This window comes from Zingiber officinale, chromosome 10A (genome assembly GCF_018446385.1).
Source record: "Zingiber officinale cultivar Zhangliang chromosome 10A, Zo_v1.1, whole genome shotgun sequence".
Classification (NCBI taxonomy): domain Eukaryota; kingdom Viridiplantae; phylum Streptophyta; class Magnoliopsida; order Zingiberales; family Zingiberaceae; genus Zingiber; species Zingiber officinale.
In genome coordinates this window covers 90501765-90521903 of record NC_056004.1, presented here as the reverse complement: position 1 = coordinate 90521903, position 20139 = coordinate 90501765, and the positions used below count along the sequence as shown (strand labels likewise).

General features: G+C 36.0%; 2 protein-coding genes across 2 annotated transcripts; both read left to right on the top strand.

Annotated features, from left to right (window-relative positions):
* Window positions 1–4338: 4338 nt before the first annotated feature.
* LOC122026778 ((3S,6E)-nerolidol synthase 1-like) lies at window positions 4339–6479 on the top strand. Its single transcript, XM_042585497.1, has 7 exons — window positions 4339–4504; window positions 4593–4824; window positions 4891–5266; window positions 5335–5553; window positions 5624–5765; window positions 5863–6111; window positions 6192–6479. Exons 1-7 carry the CDS (start codon window positions 4364–4366, stop codon window positions 6477–6479), a joined length of 1647 nt encoding a protein of 548 aa, XP_042441431.1. The 5' UTR covers window positions 4339–4363.
* Window positions 6480–16819: 10340 nt separating this feature from the next.
* Window positions 16820–19815, top strand: LOC122027662 ((3S,6E)-nerolidol synthase 1-like). The gene is made up of 7 exons (XM_042586653.1): window positions 16820–16992; window positions 17075–17342; window positions 17431–17797; window positions 18598–18816; window positions 18896–19034; window positions 19121–19360; window positions 19442–19815. Exons 1-7 carry the CDS (start codon window positions 16834–16836, stop codon window positions 19730–19732), a joined length of 1683 nt encoding a protein of 560 aa, XP_042442587.1. The 5' UTR covers window positions 16820–16833; the 3' UTR covers window positions 19733–19815.
* Window positions 19816–20139: the final 324 nt, after the last annotated feature.

The following is a 20139-nucleotide window of genomic DNA, read 5'->3' as shown; positions in this document are numbered from 1 at the left end:
ATCCTGCCCTTTAAAAAAATTAGATAAATCAAAATGGGAAAATGAAAAATTACAATTAGAAAATCAAAATTTGAAAATCCAAATAAACAACTTGAAAAACTATGCATGTTCACCTAAAACCAATTTTAGAAGATCTAATAATTTAAATTGGTACTTTAGATATCATCAGGGACAAATTAGGAATATTTCAAAAAAATATGTCCTTAAAATTTTTTTAGTTAATCCAGTAGGTTGGAACCTATATTAGGTTCCTAAATCATGCTTAAACTAAAATTTAAAATTAATGCTTTCAGTGAAGAAATTAAACAATGAATTTCTATATGAGACTTTGTCTAAGGAAGTGGTTGTTGCTCTAATAACCAAGAAGGCCTAGTGTCTCGCCACGATCTGGAAGTCAAAATATTGAAATAAAATATTTAATTAACTTTCGGTCAAAACATTAAAATTAGAATTAATTAATGCTTTTAAAAGTTTTTCAAATATATATTTTTTAAAAAAATTTTACTTAGAAAAAAATACTTTTACGTGAAATTTTTACTTAGAAAATATTACTTAGAAAAATCTTAAGTTAGGATTTTTTTTGTATTTTCTTTCAAAAATAATTTTTGCAAAGACTTAAAATTTTTTCGAAAATATTTTTTTTAACTTAGAAATTTTTTTTGTATTTTTTCCCTCCTTAGAAAAAATCTCTTTTATACTTAAAAAAAACTTTCAGAAAATATTTTTTTTTTGCCTAAGTCAAAAGTTGTACTGAAATCGAAAATTTCTACTTAAGTTTTTTTTGGAAAAATTATTTTTGCAAAACTGTTTAAGTTAAAAAAAAATTCACTTAGAAAATTTGCTTAAAATCTTACTTAAAATTTTTTTTAAGAGACTGTTTATTATTGTAAAATTTTTTAAAGGATCTCAAAATTTCTAAGTGTTTACCCTTCGATGTCTTCTTAGAACCCCATTTTTTATGTGATCAAAGGGGGAGAAGGAAAAGTATAAGTCTAGGGGAAGGTAGACCAAAATTTAACTTGTTATTTTTTGTACTTAAAATTGTAAATTAAGTTAGTTTATTTCATGTCTATTTTTTCCCTAGCTTAACTTGGATTGCTCACACCAATAAGGGGGAGATTGTTGGAACCCCAAGGTTATTTTGGTGTGATCAACAAGTTAAGTTAGGTCCTGTGTGTTTCTAACCTGGTGTCTAAGTGTGCATGAGCTTAGGAGTACAGGTAATCAAGTGGAAGATGCAGCTAGCAAGAAGGACGGCACGCGGTGCGTCCGAGGGATGAGGTGCTGCAAAAGAGTACACTAGCGGACGAGAAGGAAGCGTGCGGTGGTTCCGAGGGGCAAAAGCCGAAGCGGAAGACTGCTCGAGGAGCAAGAGACGCAGCTAGCGAGAAGGGCGGCAGGCGGTGCGTCCGAGGGATGAAGACTACGGATGAGTACGCCGGCGGACGAGAAGGAAACACGCAGTGATTCCGAGAGACGAGAAGTCGGAGGGAAGCCCGCTCGAGAAGACCGGAAGTTGGGTTCGGGTGAGCCCTTTTCCGGATAACAGAGATCACCAAGCAAGCGGATCCGGAGTTGAAGACCTGGACCGAGGCGAATTGAACCGGAGCAGTGGTCCCAGGATGAAAAAGTCAACATCTGTTGACTTTAGGCTTCGGGGCGCCCGGAACCATTCTGGGCGCCTGGAGCAGCCCAGGGCGCCCGGAACTGTTCCGGGCGCCCGGACCTGGTTTGTTGACCAGATCGCGTCAAACGTAATCTAAACGTTTGAGGATAAAGTTTTATCCTCCCAGGGCGCCCGGAACCTCTTCCAGGCCCCCCGACCAAGGCTATAAATATAGCCTTGGTCCAGAAGCTTTTTAATTAGTTCAGAAATTGTAACAACGCTTGTGCGCTTCCATTGTCTAGAGTAACTTCTTTCTTTCTGTGCCCACATTGCTGTAAAAAAGGCTTCTCCGCCTGAAGGAGATAGTAGTGCGATCATTTTCCTTGGATTAACAACCTCCCCGGTTGTAACCAAGTAAATCTCGTGTGCCTTTTACTTTTCTGATTTTATTTATTGCTTTTCTATTTTATATGCAAGTGTTAGTTTGAAAAGTCTGGAAGGGTTGTGTTTTATTTTTTTAGGGCTATTCAACCCCCCCTTCTAGCCGACCGCAACGGTCCTACACATGGCTCTCACGCCCAACGACTATCCAGGTCGGGTTCCAGACACTCGCCCCAGGGCGAGTTATAAGTGAGTGCAGCTCTCACGCCCAACGACCTTCTCGGTCGGTTGTCCCATACTCTCGCCCAGTGCGAGTTATAAGTGAGCGTGACTCTCACGCCCAACGACCTTCCAGGTCGGTTGTCCCAGACTCTCGCCCCAGTGCGAGTTATAAGTGAGCACGGCTCTCACGCCCAACGACCTTTACTCTTTTTAACCTGAATAAATTGTGTTACAATAGATATAATTCATAGTTATTGCAATATAGACCCTTTAACTCTGATCAAAACTAGTAAATTTAGTTATAACAGTTATATATATACATCATAGCCATGTTACAATATGATAACTTTATTTCTAATCAATAATGATCAATATTATATTATAGTAGCACTTTGACTCTGATCAACTAATAATACTGTATTATAACTACAGTTCATAGCTCTTATAATATGAATGTTTCATCTCTAGTCAACACTAGTCAATGTCGATCGACACATATGATTAATATCATGGCAACTACAAATCATAGTTATTTTTTTTATTAATACTAGTCAACATTATACTGTAGCAACAACTATATAGTTGTAACTGCTCCCGGGGAAATAATCCAGCAATAGAGTGTCTTCTCAGTTTTCCAAACATCTAAGGATTGAGTTCGAATTTTGATGAATTAATGGATGAATACCCTTTAATGGGTAGTTGTTCTAAGAACGCTAGGCTGATGAGCCGCTTACTATGAACGCTTCTCGATTTATCTTGATGGCCGATAAAAAATTATCGTGGGGTCTGGCCGACTAACCCTAAGATTAGTCGGTGTAAATTGGATACCGAATACTAATTAAAAAAATTATGTAATTATAATAATTACATAATTAAAACTATCATAATTAATTGTGCAGTTATTATAAAGGAAAATTTGCAAGCAATCCCGAATCACAAACAAAACTTTACACGTAATCCCCAGTGTCAAAAAACTTTATTTCCACTCCCTAACTAAACATAATGAATGACAATTTACCTAATTACCCCTCATATTTTTTAAGTATAAAAAAATCTAAAAATGAGTATAATTCCTCTTAAATTTAGTACATTAAACTAGAATCTAGTATATTTTCTATCAAATTGAGCATAACTCTTTTTCCTCCTCAATAGATGAAAAATATATTAGATTCTCTTTAAATAGTACTCAATTGAATGAAAAATATACTAGATTTTCTTTAAATGATATTAAATTTAGTAGGAATTATATTAAGTGAGAAAAAAATCGTACTTAATTTTCCATTCCCCGCCCAAATATAATGGATATCAATTTACCTAATTATCTCTCATATTTTTGGGATATAAAAAGTCCAAATATAAGTATAATTTCTCTTAAATTCAGCACATTTAACTAGAATTTAGTATATTTTTCATCAAATTGAGCATAACTCTTTTTCCAACTCAATTGAATGAAAAATATACTGGATCCTCTTTAAATAGCGCTCAATTGAATGAAAAATATATAATGATGCTGAATTTATAGGAGAAATTATGTTAAGTGGGGAAAAAAATTGTGCTCAATTTGATAGAAAATATATTTGATTCTAGTTTAAAGTACTGAATTTCAAAGGAATTATACTCATTTTTAGACTTTTATATTAAAAAAAATATGAGGGCCAATTAGATAATGATATTTATACGAGAGAATTGAAACAAATGAAACTTTATATAGAGATAGTGGAAATAAAATTTTTTAAAGATGGGGACTGTATAGTTGAAGTTGTATATAGAAATTTTTTTTTTCTAATTTTACTGTTATTAATTATAACAGCGTAAAAATAAATATAATTAAAATAAAAAGTAAAATATTTAACGCCGAATGGCGTCTATTTTTTATATTAAATAAAAAAATATATTTTTATGATTTTAATAAAAAAAGTTGTTCTTTTGAATTTTGTCACATTTTTAATATAAAAGGCATTTTTCGAAACGCGGCCTGAGAAATGCCGTTCTCCACCATTCCTCTCGCGGCCTCAGGCCACAAAAAGAAAGTTCGATTTGACAGAGCTAGAAATGCAGACAAATCTGAGTCTGTGGAGACTATAAATGCAGGCCAATCGAGTCACATTCCATTGCAGAGCAAGCTCTTCTCTCCCAACCAAAAAAAAATTAAACATGCTGCCCTTAATTCAACTACCCTGCAGCTCTTTCTTTTATCTGGGAAACCCAAATCGCAGCACCAAGAGCCCCAGGCACAAGCAGCAGCAGCAGCAGCAGAGGCTGGTGGTGCCAATTACAGACGACCGTGCTCATGGTGTAAGCATTCACCTATAGCTCGCCGTCCAGTTCAGTTTCATTTGCAAGTTGGTTTCATTTTGATCGTCGTGTATACATGATGAAACAGGAGATCAGAAACATGCTCTGCGATGCCAAGAGCTCGTCGGAGTTGATGCTGGCGATTGACTGCGTTCAGAAGTTGGACGTCGAGCACCATTTCGAGGAAGAGATTGTAGCTGCGCTGGAATCGCTGTACAGGGAGAGCTACGCAGATCAGCTTCACCGGAGAGTGAATACTCTGCATGAAGCTGCCCTTTTGTTCCGTTTACTTCGACAGACTCGATACCCTGTGTCATCAGGTGATTATTGATTAATTAATTAATTAACTGATCATCATCAGTTCTATAACAACCTTGCGTTTTCAGATATTTTTCTCAGGTTTACAGATCACAAACGTGGTGAGTTCATGCCATCTCTCACAGGAGGAAGCCATGGAATTGTGAGCTTGCTCGAAGCATCCTACTTGAACACCGGCGAGGCCATACTTTATGAAGCCAATAGATTTGCTACTCACCACCTCAATTCTTCGATGCCACACTTTGCACCTCATTTTGCCAAATTTATCCGGCAAACTTTAGCTCATCCTTATCATGTGAGCTTGCAAAGCTACAGAGCTAGGCGATTTCTCGTTAGCTTCGGAGGAGGGGAACAGGGAAGGAGGAAAATAGTTGAGGAATTTGCAAGGAGGGATTTCAAGGAGGTTCAATTGCTACGCCTTCAAGAATTGGAGCAAGTCACAAGGTTTTCAATTTACTTGCACCTTGCTAGAGTTGTTGTTGTTGTTCTCATTGTCTTTGTGGTCTGTGCAGTTGGTGGGAGACTCTCGGTCTGGCGCGGGAACTAAAGTTTGCTCGAGATCAACCGTCGAAATGGTACACGTGGTCGATGACGGTTCTTTCAAACCCTAAGTTCTCGAGCTATCGAGTTGCGCTTACGAAAGTCATTGCATTTGTCTACCTCATTGACGATATTTTCGATGTGTATGGATCGTTGGATGAACTCGAACTCTTCGCCAAAGCTATGAATAAGTAAGAATTTTGTGTTCACGAATACACTTTTACATAATTTGTTTGGAAGATTGATCGAATGGGTGGGCAGATGGGAGTTATCGGCGAATATCGATCCACTTCCATTTTGTATGAAAATAACCTACACCGCATTGTTTGAGACGACAAATGAGATTGCACAAATGATATACAAGGAACATGGGTGGAATCCAATGGACTCTTTGAAAAATGCGGTATATATATATACATACATTTAAACTCTATCAATCGCCTTAATGTGCCTTTCAATGATTTTGCTCAAGTTTTCTTTGTATATATGGAAACATGTAGTGGATAGAACTATGCAACGCATTTTTGGTGGAAGCCAAATGGTTCGAGCAAAGTCAAGTCCCGACAAGCCATGACTATTTCAAAAATGGCATAGTTAGCTGTGGTGTGCCAGTGGTATTGATACACATATACTTCCTATTAGGCCAAGCTATAACACATGAGAATGTGAGTTGTTTGGAGACTTACCCCAATCTAATATCTTGCCCAGCAACAATTCTTCGACTTTGGGATGACTTGGGAAGTGCTAAGGTACATTCATTCATTTATCCGTTTTTCAACGTATAAGAATGGATCGTAAACTAAACCTATGTGTTATATTTACAATTTAGGATGAAGAACAAGATGGAAAAGATGGCTCATTCTTAGAGTGCTTCATGAAGGAGAATCCACATTGCTCATTTGAAGTCGCAAAGGAAGAAGTGATGAGACTGATTACTAAAGCATGGGAGGAGCTAAATAAAGAAAGCTTTAGCTCATCGACCAAATTTTCTCGAGATTTCGTGGAATGTTGTTTAAACATGGCGAGGATGGTTAGGGTAATGTATAGTTATAACGAGGAGCATAAGCTTCCTATGTTTGAGGACTACGTGAACTTGTTACTCATTGAAAATTTTTAATCATGTTTACGAAGATATTAATGATGCATTTGGTGGTTCCCTATTTAGATAGCCTATAGCATTTTAACCTGGTGCCCCTTCTTTTTAATTTTTTAACTAAAAAGGACATGTTTCACCATCAAAGTATCTCTTTTGTGTGCCCCTTCTATGATGAATGTAAATAAACTCTTCATCCTTTAGAGCTTGGAAGGTGGTCGGAAATAAATTAGGAAGTTTTAATTCTGATTAAAACTTTCCTTGTTTGGGATTAAAAGGTGGCCGGCCATATTATTTTAAGAAAAGGAAATATGTTTTAATTAATTAAATTTTCCTTTTCATGGCAAAGTAATAAGGAAGTTTTTATTTAAATTTTCCTTATTTGTCAAGACCAAGGATTATAAAAGAGGGGATATGGGTGCCTTCATGGCTAAGAACTCTATTCTATTTTTCCTCCCTCTCTTCCTTGGTGGTGTGGCCGGCCCTTCTAGTTTTCCCTTTTCCTTTTCTTTCTTCTCCTTGGCCGAACCTCTTCATCCTTTGGAGCTTGGAAGGTGGTCGGATCTTGCTTGGAGAAGGAGGAAATGGAGACTTTGTTTCTAGCATCCCTTGGAGCTTGGATGTGGTGGCTGAACCTCTACATCTCTTGGAGACTTGGTGGTGGCCGAAACTAGCTTAGAGAAGAAGGAGCTTGGGTGGTTCTCATCTCGGTAGATCGTTGCCCACACAACGTCCGAGATTAGAAGAGGAATACGGTAGAAGATCAAGAGGTCGTTGCATACAAAGAAAGGTATAACTAGTAATTATTTTCCGCATCATGCTAGTTTTTCTTTGTATAAATTTCAAACACAAGAGGCATATGATTCTAGAATTTCGAATTTGTGATTCGAGTTTGTGTGTTTTTTTTGTTATTCGAATTTTTATTCGATTGTTCTTTTTGGTTAAACCTAATGTTATTTTAGGAAATTAAATATTGAATTTCGTTAAGAGGGTTTGTCGAGGCAGTGGTGGATGCTCTCATACCCAAGAAGGTCATGTGCCTCGCCATGTTTGACCTGGGAGCCGATTTTCGAAATAAATATTTAATTGAATTTGTAACATAGGTAGATTTGGATCAATAGTGTTAAGTTTCGCTTGCGATCCAAGTCTAAACCATTAAGAACATATAAGTTAAATTTGAAATCAATAATGTTAAGTTCCGTTTGGATTCCAAATTTAATTTCTAAAGAACACAATAGGTTGTTAGGAAAGGTTCGATACTTGTATAAAATTTTTGTACAGTGGAACCGGTACGATCTTCCTAGGACCAACCAACAATTGGTATCAGAGCTAGGGTTTGCCTCTATTTGTTTGGTTTTCAGTTTAGATTATGCACATGTCATACATAATTTAGGCAGGATAATAGTAGGATATGCTAACTCTTTGGTTGCAGGCTCCAACTATTATGGCTTATGGTTATTGTATGTGATTGGACCCTTGGACATGTCAAGGGTATTTTATTGTGTGTGCATGATTGTATTTAACTAATACAGTAGGAGCTGTATTAGCCCTAGGATTTTACATTTATGTTCAATCTAGACTTGATGTACATTCCCTTGTGGAATATAGGATCGATGTATGTAAAATTTTATTTTTTTCGGTCACGGATCGTGTCCTTGCGAGGCGTGGTGCTATTGAAGGACCAGAGGCGCAGCAGAAAAGGAAGCTCGATGGACCCGACGACATGAACCCTAGGGCTGGCAGCACACGGAGGATAGTGATGGAAGAAGTCATAATAGTTGAAAATTTAATTTTCATATTTATTGCTTTATTTACTGTGATGTGTGTGTGCATGTGATGTTTGCTTGCATAGTTAAAATTTCCCACCTTAAATAACTAAGTGGGAGAGAGATTAGTAGATAAATTCCACGGTCTCTATTATTGGTTTGTAAGTGATGCGACAAACTTGCGTGTTGGCTCTAAGTGCCTCCCTCCCCGTCGGATGAGTTTGTTTGCAGATCACTAGATCAAACTTCCTTTATGGATGGTTATAAAAAATTAATTAGGAGCGTCTGATCTTCCCCATCGGAGTAATGGTATACACTTAGGCACATTTAAATAGTATCCTCTCCATCGGAGTCACTGCTATTATTTGTGTGACTAAAAGAAAATCAACTATTAATTTATCATAAAGATAGGTTGACAAGATAATAAAATTAAAACCCCCTCATACAAATGTTTGATTTTGTATACATCCACACTATCGTGGCATACAAAATTCATGGTGTATGAGGTAATTTTATTTGTCAGGTTGACAAAGAAAATAAAATTAATGGGAAAACCCCCTCTTACAAATGTTTGGTTTTGTATACATCCACACTATCATGGCATACAAAATTCACGGTGTTTGAGGTAATTTTATTTGTCATAAAGAAAGATTGACAAGATAATTAATCGGTAAAACCCTCCTCTGACAAATGTTTGAATTTGTATGCGTCCACACTATCGTGGCATGTAAAATTCACGGTGTTTGAGATGTTGGTGAATTTAAATGATATTGTTTGAGAAATCAATATTATTTTAAATTCTAAAGTCTTGACCAAATGTTGTGATTCTTAGGTTTTCAATCCCATAGCTATTATACTATAGAATAGACTTAGTAGTCTCAACTATAATGATTGGAAACAAAACTTGGACATTAAGGTGGGTTGTCCTCTCAGAACTAAGAACAATATAGGTGGATTTTATTCATTAGTTGTAGAAACATGTTTAGTGGTGTTATCTACCGATACCTGGTGTGTAGATGCAGGAGTCACTTATCATGTTGCAATTCATTGCAGGGTTCCAGGAAACCCGACAACTATATGAAAGGGAAAACACTATCTACATGGGCACTACTACAAAAGTAGCAGTTGTTGCAGTGGGAGATGTTTATCCTCTAATAGGAATAAAATATGAATTTTGAGAAATTATCTTTACGTATCAAGTTTAGAAAGAACTTGATTTCGATTTCTAAACTATCAAAGGACTTGATATTCTGTCTCTTTTGATAACAAAGTTGTTATCAAGAATAATAGAAAAGTTATCTATTCTGGTACGTTGGCTGACAATTTATAATTCAATAACTCCCACGATGCAACTAATGAAAATTAATAACGCATCTTCTAATTCTAATAAGAGAAAGCAACCTTCGGAAATGAACCAATCATATCTTTGGCATCTAAGGTTAGGTCATATTGACTCGAGTAGAATTCAAAGGATAATAGCCAATGAACTTTTGGATTCATTGGTAGTGAAAAACTTTCCAACCTGAGAGTCTTACTTGGAAGGAAAAATAACCAAGAAGCCTTTTAAGTCTAAGGGGTATAGAGCCAAAGATGTGTTGGAATTAGGTTCATTCTGATTTGTGTGGATCTATGACTATCCAGGCAAGAGGTGGTTTCGAATATTTCATCTATTTTATAGACAACTATTCAAGATACAGGTACATTTACTTGATGCGTTGCAAGTCTAAGTGCTTTGATAAGTTCAAAGAGTACTAGGCTGATGTGGAGTAACGTCAAGGTAAAAGTATTAAGACACTACGGTCTAATTGTAGTGGCGAGTACCTCTTGGGAGAGTTTAGGAGTCACATATCAGAAGTCGGGATTCAATCCCAACTAACTGTACCTGGTATACTCCAACAGAATAGTGTAGTAGAAAGAAGGTATAGGGCTCTTATGGAAATGATTAGTTTGATGATGAGTTATTCAGAATTACCAAATTCGTTTTAAGGATATACTCTGGAAATGGAAGTGAACATAGTACCTTCTAAGTCAGAACTCTCTACTTCCATAGAATTGTAGAATAGGCGTAAGCATAATTTGAAGCATATTCGGATTCGGGGTACTTCAGCACATGTGCTGAAGGGAGACACTAATAAGATAAACAGGAGTTCACTTGTTTGAGGGTTATCCTAGAGAAATGAAAGGAGATTTATAGTCCTAAAAATCAGAAGGTCATGGTTAGCACCAATGCCCGATTTTTAGAAGGGGACTATGTAATAAACCACAAACTCATAAGTAAATTTGTTCTTAAGGAAATAATAAAGGACACGTCTAATCTAGTACCAACTGTACAAGATGAGATATCACAAGAAACTGCAACACGTATCACAAATGATACACAATTACAGAAAGTGTCTCGTCGTAGTGGGAGGGTTGATAGGCAACTTAAAAGATTCATGTTTTGGGAGAGTCTTTGGACTAGATCCCTGGTGAACATGAACCTGATCCCCGAACATATGAAAAAAGCACTCCAAGATAAAGATGCAACATCTTGACAAAGTGCAATGAATACAGAAATAGAATCTATGTATTCTAATAAATTCTGAGGGCTTATAGAATAACCAAATGGTGTAAAAGCCATTAAGTCCACAATAGAAAAAGAAGGACAGACGGGAAGGTGGAAACTTTGAAAGCAAGACTTGTTGAAAAAGGGAACTTTTTTATCGGTAGTCATGCTTAAGTCTATCTGGATTCTTTTATCTATTGCTCATATGGATTATGAGATTTGGCTAGTGGATGTCAAGACAGCTTTCCTTAATGGAAGTCTTGAAAAAGCACCTATATAAAGCAACCAGAGGCGTTCATTGCAAATGACAAAGAGCATCTAGTATGTAAGCTCAATCGGTCTATTTATGGATTGAAGCAAAGCTTCAAGGTCTTGGAACATCCGGTTTAATGAAGTAATCTAGACCTATGGATTTATTCAGTGTCCGAATGAGTCTTGTGTATACAAGAAGTGTGATGGAAACGTGGTGGTATTTCTTGTACTATACGTAGATGACATATTTGGTAGTTGGAAATAATATCAAAGTGTTGTCGGAAGTAAGGGTATGGTTGTCCAAGCAAATTCAATATGAAGGACTTGGGAGATTGCGCAAATATTCTAGGGATCAAAGGGATCACAAGAAAAGAATATTATGCTTATCCGAGCTTCATATATTGATGCAATCCTAGCTCGTTTTAGCATCCAAGACTCCAAGAAAAGTTTTCTACCTTTTAGACATGGAGTAACTTTATCTAAAGAGATGTCTCCGAAGACATCAAAGGAGATAGAGGACATGAAGGGAGTTCCTTATACTTCGGCTATTAGAAGCATAATGTATGCTATGCACGAGACCGGATATCTACTTTGTCGTAGGCATGGTTAGCAGATATCAAAAGTAACCCTAGATAGGGGCATTGGACTGCTATTAAGCATATATTAAAGTACCTGAGAAGGACTAGAGATTATATGCTGGTTTATCAAGCAGATAATTTACTCCCTGAAGGTTACATGGATTTTGACTTCCAATCAGATAGGGACAATAGTAAGTCAACCTCGGGGTTTTGTGTTTACTTTAGGAAGTGAAGCTATAACAATGGAGGAGTGTTAAGCATATGTGCTTTTTTCGGACTCCACCATAGAAGCTGAGTATGTGGCAGCCTCTGAGGCAGCCATAGAAGTTATATGGCTCAGAAACTTCATGATGGACTTAGACATGATTTCTGGTTTGTCCAAAAATTATTACAATTTTTGTAATAATAGTGGTGCAGTAGCAAAATCGAAGAAACCATAAAATCCATAAGGAAAATAAACACAATAGAGCGCAAGTACCACCCAAAATGAGACATCGTATAACGGGGAGAAGTTGTTGCCACCTAGATTGCATCAGAAAATTACCTTGATCTTTTCACTAAGACCCTTAAGGCAAGAGCTTTTGATGGGCATGTTGAGGGGATAGGAATCAGATGTATGGCAAAGTATATGACAGCATAGTCTTTTAGTATAAGTGGGAGATTGTTGGAATGTATACTAAAAGCCTAGCTTTTGGTATAAACATAAGAATCATATTGGTCAAATATCTACAAGTTAAGTGTAGTTGTTTGATTGATTAATATTGTAGATAACATGGTATGTAGTGTCACACACAGAAGATCATATTATCAGTTCTTTATAAATTATAAACAGTTGCTCACGACAAGATGGAAAGGAACAAACTATTGGAATAGTCGTAGTGTAATTAGGTATTAGTTTATCTTGACTGCTAAATTACACTAGTACACTCTGAGTGTATTGAGCAGGACCATTTAAGATAAGTTCTTTTTATACTGACTTAATAAAAGAACAAGACCTTAGTTATTATGGAAGTGTGTGCTCTTAATCCTAATATAATAACAAGCACATATATTTAGTATTTATTTCTTTGACTTATCAAAGTGTGAGATTTAGCTCGATAAATCAATAGGCTCGATAAGTTTGGAAATGATATTACTTATAGTGTGTGTTGTTGATTATAGAAGAAAACTGTGTCCTAGTAATCTAGGTTGATAATGTCCCCAAGAGGAGCTCATAAGGATTGTCATGTTAAACCTTGCAGGTGGACTTAGTCCGACATGACTATAAGGTTGAGTGATACTACTCTTGGACTAAGACATTAATTAAAATGAGTTGTCAGTAACTCAATTAATTAGTGGGCATCCGACATCTTAAACACAGGAAGACTAACACACTCATAATAAGAAGGAGCCCAAAATGTAATTTGGGATTGGTACAGTAGTTCAATAATAATTCTTTAGTGGTATGAATTATTATTGATGAAATTAAGTTGGGTGTTTGGGGCGAACACGGGAAGCTTAATTTCATCGAGAGACCAAAATCAATTCCTCATCTCTGTCCCTATCGTAGTCTCTTATTTATAAAGTATTATACCCACCCTTACCCACCTTCTTACCCATCCTAATGGGGTCGGCCAAGCAAGCTTGGAACCCAAGCTTGGGCCGGCAAAAGAAGAAAGGATGAGTTAAGTTAGGGGTCGGCCAATGCTTGGAGCCCAAGCATGGTGTGGCCGGCCCTAAGAAAATTAAAAGGATTTTTTATTTTAAAATTTTCTTATGTGGATTCCATGGTTTTAAAAGAGAGTTTAAAATTTAAATATTTCCTTTTTATAGCTTTCTACAAAAGATTAAGAAAAGATATGATATCTTTCCTTATTTTGTAGATTGAAAGGAAGATTTAATTTTTGAGGAAACTTTCCTTTTTTGTAACCATGTTCATGATTTAAAAGAGAGTTTTAAAATTATAAATTTTTCCTTTTATAAGTTTCTACAAAGGATTAAGAAAAGATTTGATATCTTTCTTTATTTGTAGATTATAAGGAGATTTTAATTTTAAAGATAACTTTCCTTTTTGGAAATCATCCACATGTTTTAATAGATAAATTTTAATTTATATGTTTCCTTTTATAACCAACCATGAAGGGATAAATTATTAGAGAAATTTTTATTTTTAAAAAATTTTGGAAACAAATTAAGAAGTTTTAATTCTGGTTAAAACTTTCCTTGTTTGGGATTAGAAGGTGGTTGGCCATATTGTTTTAAGAAAAAGAAATAAGTTTTAATTAATAAAATTTTCCTTTTCATGGCAAAGTAATAAGGAAGCTAAGTTTTTATTTAAATTTTTCTTATTTGTCAAGACCAAGGATTATAAAAGAGGGGGTAGAGGTACTTTCATGGCTAAGAACTCTATTCTATTTTTCCTCCCTCTCTTCCTTGGTGGTGTGGCCGGCCCTTCTAGTTTTCCCTTCTCCTTTTCTTTCTTCTCCTTGGCCGAACCTCTTCATCCTTTGGAGCTTGGAAGGTGGCTGGATCTTGCTTGGAGAAGAAGGAGGAAAAGGAGGCTTTGTTTCTAGCATCCCTTGAAGCTTGGTGGTGGTGGTCGAACCTCTACATCTCTTGGAGACTTGGTGGTGGCCGAAACTAGCTTGGAGAAGAAGGAGCTTGGGTGGTTCTCATCTCGGTAGATTGTTGCCCACACAACGTCCGAGATTAGAAGAGGAATACGGTAGAAAATCAAGAGGTCGTTACATACAAAAAAAGGTATAACTAGTAATTATTTTCCGCATCATGCTAGTTTTTCTTTGTATGAATTTCAAACACAAGAGGCATATGATTCTAGAGTTTCGAATTTGTGATTCGAGTTTGTGTTTTTTTTTGTTTTTCGAATTTGTGATTCGATTGTTCTTTTTGGTTGAACCTAATGCTATTTTAGGAAATTAAATATTAAATTTCGTTAAGAGGCTTTGTCGAGGCAGTGGTGGATGCTCCCATACCAAAGAAGGTCATATGCCTCGCCATGTTTGACTTGGGAGCCGATTTATGAAATAAATATTTAATTAAATTTGTAACATAGGTAGATTTGAATCAATAGTGTTAAGTTCCGCTTGCGATCCAAGTCTAAATCATTAAGAACAGATAAGTTAAATTTGGAATCAATAATGTTAAGTTCCGTATGCGATTCCGAATTTAATTTCTAAATAACACAATAGGTTATTAGGAAAGGTTCGACACTTATATAAAATTTTTGTACAGTGGAACCGGTATGATCTCCCTAGGACCAACCAATACATATCATGCCCACATTGGGCCTAATATGAACCATGGATAGTATATTTGAACTCCTTGTATTCTCAGAAATTCACAGAACTTGAAACGGATGCAATCGGAGCTCTCTAGGTCAATTAGTGAGTTTTGTCTTAAATCCACTAACTGACCTAGAGAACTCCGATTGCATCTATTTTCAGTTATATGAATTTCTTATGTTGAAAAAATAAATTTGAGTCGAATAAATAGATAGATGAGAGAGAGAGGGAGAGAGATTTACTTTCCACGAGTGAAGAGAGAGAATGAAGAGAGGAGGGAGGGAGATGTTGAGGTTGTATATGGTTGGCATGAGATGTAGAATGACAAAATCAAATAAATTAATACGTCCTTTGATAATTACTAAAGTATGATACGTATTTTGATCAATTATAAAATCTGAATGCGTTTTTTTTTTTTGTTAAATTGCTGAAATTTGAAAGCATGATTTGCTTAACAACCACGTACATGAGGATTTAAAGTGTTAAACAAAGAACATGTAAAATTTTGCTTATTTAAGCTAATCAAACAGTTCAACATCCTAGATCAACCGGTTTTTGACTGAATCATTCAACCCAATTGACCCATTGACTTGATCTAAGTAATCCAATTAACATGTTTAACGCACTGGATCAACTAGTAGATTAATTTATCAGCTTATCCCCTAATCTAACTATATAACTCACACGACCTACGAGATAACTCATCTGAACTGCTTAGCCCACTTAACCTCGGGCCTCTACTAACCACACAAGTCTCTTTCCCAATTGATCGGCTCACCAAACAAGAAGTCAAATCCACTCGGCGTTGCGAAGAATTCAGACAGGCCCATAATAACTGAAGAAAATGACTTCTTGTCATAAAAGTCTCTTTTTTTTTCTTAAACCAAAACAAAACTTATTTATCGGCCGATTATGAAGAATTTTTTAAGCCGAGTTCAGACATCGAAAAGTTGTCTGAATGTTCACATTCCTACGATTGAGGTATGCGTGTTCATGATCCTCGTGTTGTCTGGGTTCCCGTATAATTGTGGCTTCCTGTTATATTAAATATAACAATGATTATGCTTATTCTACCCCCTACATGTTTCTCGTATTCGGTTCTTAAGTTATATATAGGGATAAATTATAAAATTAATTTATAGTTGGCCGTTAAATTCATTAGTAGGTGCGGATTTTTTTTTTTTTTTAAAATATACTTTCACTGGAAATTTATCTGTATCCTATTGGAATAATTGTGGCTCCCGTCGAATGCTGGGCAGCTGTCAAGTCCCATCTTAATTCATTATATGCAAATGTTATAAATTAATTTATGCTAATAATAATATTAGAATAAAATTATTTTTTATGTAAAAAAATATATTAACAGCTATTTTATTTTAGCATTTTATCAAATGAAAGGCACAATACCATTGTGGTATTTGATTTTAAAAAAAAAACAACGACAATGTAACGCTGTATTTCAAAAAAAAACACTATTATTATACTGTATTTTAAAGAATAATGTTAATAATATTATTTTTTGAATATAATATTTTATGATTCTTTTAAAAATTTCACAACGATCTACAACTCTATTTATTTTCTTTAGTCCTCTCCGTTAGTCATTCTGTTAGTTCTGGGATAGATTAACAGGAGCACGGAAGTACAATCATCATTTACCAACTTTATTCTTCTGGGTCCCTATGGGCATAACTGATGCGATATGTGAAGGGAGGTTTGCCACTCCTTAAGCGTGATTTCCTCCATATTACAGGAATAGACTAACGGGAGCGCTAGGTTTGCCACTTTAGTCTTGGCTGATTTTATTTTTTATTTTATTTTTTAAAAATCGCCCTTACTTTTTCGAACACCATCTCCATTGGTAGGGAAACCGCCGGCAATGGTTCCACTCTATAAATAGCCTCCCGCGTGCCTCTGCTTAATTATCAAACACAGCGATATATACGACAGGGCAAGATGCTGGCGCAGAGCTCCTCCTCCTTCTACCCCAAGTTTATGGCTTCTCTCCACACCAACAACACCAATAACCCAAGCAGTACTCACATCGCCATGACGCCGCGGCTTCATCAGTTGCAGAAACAACGAATCATGAAGTCCGACATCTATGAAGATCAAGTGAGTGGCCACTTCTCTTAGCTACTCTCATATTAATAGGTTCATGGCCTGCTTGTTTAATTCTGTGCATGCATGCATGCAGGAGAGTTTGTGCCTGAGACACAGCGACCGGTTGAGCCAAGTGAGGAGGATGTTTGATGACCAGACAAGAGGAGCCAAGGAGACCTTGCTGTTCATAGACTCCCTTCAAAAGCTCGCCATCGACTACCATTTCCAAGAAGAGATTCAAGCCAACATGCATTCTTTATACGACCAGCGAGTCACCATCTCCAATGGCGAAGCCAGTAGCATCGCGGAAGTGGCCCTTTTGTTTCGGTTACTGAGACAAGCTCGATACCCTGTTTCGACAGGTAACTGAGGTTTGTTGTTATGCATATAATGAAATGAAGTGAAATGGGTTTATATAATTAATTCCTTCTTCTCTATATATCTCTTTAGATGTGCTGAACAGGTTCCATGATGGTAGAGGAGAGTTCATGGCGTCTCTCAGCAAGGAGATGTATGGACTGATGAATCTATTTGAAGCATCGAATTTGAATACTGGTGGAGAATTAATACTCTACAGGGCCAATGAATTCAGTAGCCATCACCTCAGGTCCTACATGGCATCTTTGGGGCCAGAGTTTACCGTGGCTATTGAACAGGTGCTGGAGGCTCCATCTCATATGACCTTGAAGAGGTTCAAAGCCAGGCAGTATCTCGATCGTGACAACTTCTATCACAATTTGCATGTTCGAGAATTGGGGAAGATGGATTTCACCTTGCTCCAGTCACTTCATCAAAAGGAACTAAAGGAAGTCACAAGGTATATAGTTTTAGTTTCGGCTCATTTAATTAGCTCAATCAAACTTTGTGATGTTTAATCTTATTTAATAAGATAATTAAATTAAATTAAATTGAGTCTAAAATAAATTAAACTGTTAAAAAAGTTATTCAACCTTGGGTTGTTATTTTTTAAAGAGTTTGAACTTAGTTCAAGCTTGACTTGACTTGAATTTAGTTTAAAATTTTTATATTTTTAAGCTTGTTTTATTAATTAGTGAGTTTGATTTTATAAATTTATTTGTTCAATTTAACAATTTCTTTGTTTCTTTATAAGTTACATAAGAGTTTTGTTGTGCCTTGTTGATGTACACGATTCACAAATTTTATTCATGGACATTGTTGAGTTCACCATCTATATTTATGAGCATTAACGAATTTAAGTATTCAAGTTTGTTTATATAGCTTAATGAGTTATTAAAGTTGGTTCATTTAATTAACTTTATATATAGTAAACATGTATAAAAAAATTCTTATGAAAAAAATGTGGAACCGCCACATCAGCGGCCCCCCTAGAGCCGGTCCCACGGATATGGAGGGAGGTAAATGCAGGTACACAGGTGGAAAGTGCATAGCGGAGACGTTAACCCCAGGCAGTGACACCCCGGGGATCGATCCCTAGACCTTTCAGTCACAGAACCATGCACTCCCCATCTGTGCTACGCCCTGGGGACAAAAAAAAAAATTCTTATGAAGTTAAACATCAAGTTTGCTCCTGAGTGTTTGACTAATTTATTTGAGTGTTTGATTAATTTATTTGATTATATATGTATACATATATAGCTGGTGGAAGATGTCAGAGTTGAGCCAAGAGCTAGGGTTTGCTCGGAATCAATCCTTGAAGTGGTACGCTTGGACAATGACAAGCCTACCAAACCCTAAATTTTCAAGTTATAGGATTGCTTTATCGAAGATTATCGCATTTGTTTATCTTCTTGATGATATTTTTGACGTGGAAGGATCGATTGACGATCTCCATCTCTTTGTACAGGCCATCCAAAGGTACTTAGTCATATTTATTTCACCAACTAATATTTAGAGTGAGTTTATTGTTAATGACTTTTATGTGTGGTCATTTCAGATGGGATCAATCTTCAATGGATTCACTTCCCAACTACATGAGGGCATGCTTCAAGGCATTAAATAGGACTATCAATGAGATTGCCGAGATTGTGCTCAAGGAACATGGATGGAATCCAATTGAACATCTAAAGAAATTGGTATGAAATGTTGTTCTTCTAGTAAAATTTGTTTTAGTATTTGTATTATCACAAAAATTTGATTAGAAATTGACTTTGTTTTACAGTGGATACAATTAAGCAATGCATTTTTAGTAGAAGCAAAATGGTTGTCAAAAGACCAAGTCCCCTCAATGGATGATTACATGAAGATTTCCATAATTACTTGTGGTGTTCCCGCTGCTTTAATGCACATGTATTTTCTATTAGGGCATCGCGCGAAGGATGATCTCTACAAGGATCTTCCGAGTCTTATTTCTTGTCCTGCGAGAATTCTTCGTCTTTGGGATGACTTGGGAAGTGCAAAGGTAGATAGTTTTCTAATTTTCATTATTATATATATACTAGTAAGAGGATAATGAATTTATCATGTATGCATTGATAATTAGGATGAAAAACAAAATGGGAGGGATGGCTCGTTGTTGGCTTGCATGATGAAGGAGAACCCACATTGGTCCTTGGATGTCGCAAAAGAAAAAGTGATGCAAATGATAGACGAAGCATGGGAGGAGCTCAACAAACAATGCTTTAGTTCGTCGACCTCAACATTCTCTCAAGATTTTGTGAGGGCTTGTTTGAATAGTGCAAGGATGGTAAGGGTAATGTACAACTACAATGAAGAGCATAACCTCCCCATGCTTAAGGAGTATATAAACTTATTGTTGTTTAAACAAATTTAAAATGTTAGATGTTACTAGTTAATGCTATTAAAAATTCATGATGTATTGAATGTATGTTCCCTTTCACTTGTTTTAATTTGTTGTGTTTGGTCCCAATATGCCAATTATCATATTAAATTTTAGCTGGCATATCCTTGTAAGACCTTTTTTTAACAAATCAATAAATTTTAACATGTCAATTATCATATTAAATTTTAGCATGTCCTTCTAAGTCGTATAAAATATCAATAATTGTTTTGGTCATGCTGATGTGTTGTTTCTCTATACATATGTAATATTAATGATTGTGTCGGTTTGTCTAATCTAGTGCACATTAATAATTCCATCACTATAAAATACAATATTGCTCATTAATTTCAAAGTTTTGTGACATAATAGGCACATGATAATTCGAACTAGATAAGTTG

Bases quoted from the DNA above. Each gene is read 5' to 3' on its own strand.
- LOC122026778 (XM_042585497.1), top strand. From the start codon at position 4,364: ATGCTGCCCTTAATTCAACTACCCTGCAGCTCTTTCTTTTATCTGGGA. The intron at 4,825-4,890 runs GTGATTATTGAT...TTGCGTTTTCAG, and splicing joins TCGATACCCTGTGTCATCAG to ATATTTTTCTCAGGTTTACA. The intron at 5,554-5,623 runs GTAAGAATTTTG...ATGGGTGGGCAG, and splicing joins TTCGCCAAAGCTATGAATAA to ATGGGAGTTATCGGCGAATA.
- LOC122027662 (XM_042586653.1), top strand. From the start codon at position 16,834: ATGCTGGCGCAGAGCTCCTCCTCCTTCTACCCCAAGTTTATGGCTTCT. The intron at 16,993-17,074 runs GTGAGTGGCCAC...GCATGCATGCAG, and splicing joins CCGACATCTATGAAGATCAA to GAGAGTTTGTGCCTGAGACA. The intron at 18,817-18,895 runs GTACTTAGTCAT...TGGTCATTTCAG, and splicing joins TTTGTACAGGCCATCCAAAG to ATGGGATCAATCTTCAATGG.